The sequence below is a fragment of the Rhincodon typus genome, chromosome 13 (genome assembly GCF_021869965.1).
Source record: "Rhincodon typus isolate 14 chromosome 13, sRhiTyp1.1, whole genome shotgun sequence".
Taxonomy (NCBI): domain Eukaryota; kingdom Metazoa; phylum Chordata; class Chondrichthyes; order Orectolobiformes; family Rhincodontidae; genus Rhincodon; species Rhincodon typus.
In genome coordinates this window covers 56005840-56006661 of record NC_063344.1, presented here as the reverse complement: position 1 = coordinate 56006661, position 822 = coordinate 56005840, and the positions used below count along the sequence as shown (strand labels likewise).

Genomic DNA, 822 nt, shown 5'->3' with positions numbered 1-822 from the left:
TACTTTACATAATAACTTTTGTTACTTCTTTTATAAATTGTAGTTTCAGATGAAAAGGAAACATTTATATTACAATAATGCAGATAAAAATTGTGAATGTCATAACAGAGCTTTAAACTGCTTATCAGATACCGTGTGCCAGAAATTTCTACGTTTTTTTTAAAGGAGCTGCAATTTTTTTTCACATATAATGAACATATTTTGAAAGTACTGCATTTCAGGAAATACCAAACTAGGAGTTTAATTTGACCTACTACTTGAGTGAAGTTATTATTTTTGCAGAGTTGGTTACCCAGAGGGTTTTCTGACTTCCGTTATCATAAGAATAAGTTCTACGCAGTGCCATATCTTCTGCTTTAAGGCAATACTGCCAGCTGCGCATTGAGGAGTAGCTTGAGCGATAGGTGTCTGCACATAGATGGTCCCGGAGGCTTCTTATTTCTTAAATACTAAGTCAGGGTCTTCAAATCCTTTTGCCAGTCATTTACTTATCTCTGTATATAGAAAGTTCTCAAATATAGATTAACAGTGTAGTGTCTAAGACCTCTATCTCTCCACATGCTCATTCTAGATTGGTATCTTCTATATTACTGTTGGATCATCTTGTTGATCAGTTACGTCATCATGACTTATGTGAATATTATACACACTCAGTAATCTGTCGGAGATGACCGATTCACACAAGTATCGTCACTTGATCTGTTACTTGATCCTAAAAAATAAATTGTTAACGTAATTCAGTAGGTTTTTATCCAATTTTTCTTCATATATTAATACAAATATTTGCAATGATTATGAAATCACCTTCTCTGGAGTCATAAT

General features: G+C 33.2%; 1 protein-coding gene across 2 annotated transcripts in view; it reads right to left on the bottom strand.

The window, feature by feature from the left end:
* Window positions 1-6: 6 nt before the first annotated feature.
* Window positions 7-822, bottom strand: part of LOC109917726 (carcinoembryonic antigen-related cell adhesion molecule 1-like) — a 16790-nt gene continuing 15974 nt past the window's right edge. For both annotated transcript variants that reach the window (XM_020517582.2, XM_048604824.1), the window contains exon 6: window positions 7-712. In XM_020517582.2, coding sequence (XP_020373171.2) covers window positions 651-712 — 62 coding nt within the window. In that variant the 3' untranslated portion in view covers window positions 7-650. The remainder of the gene's footprint in view (window positions 713-822) is intronic.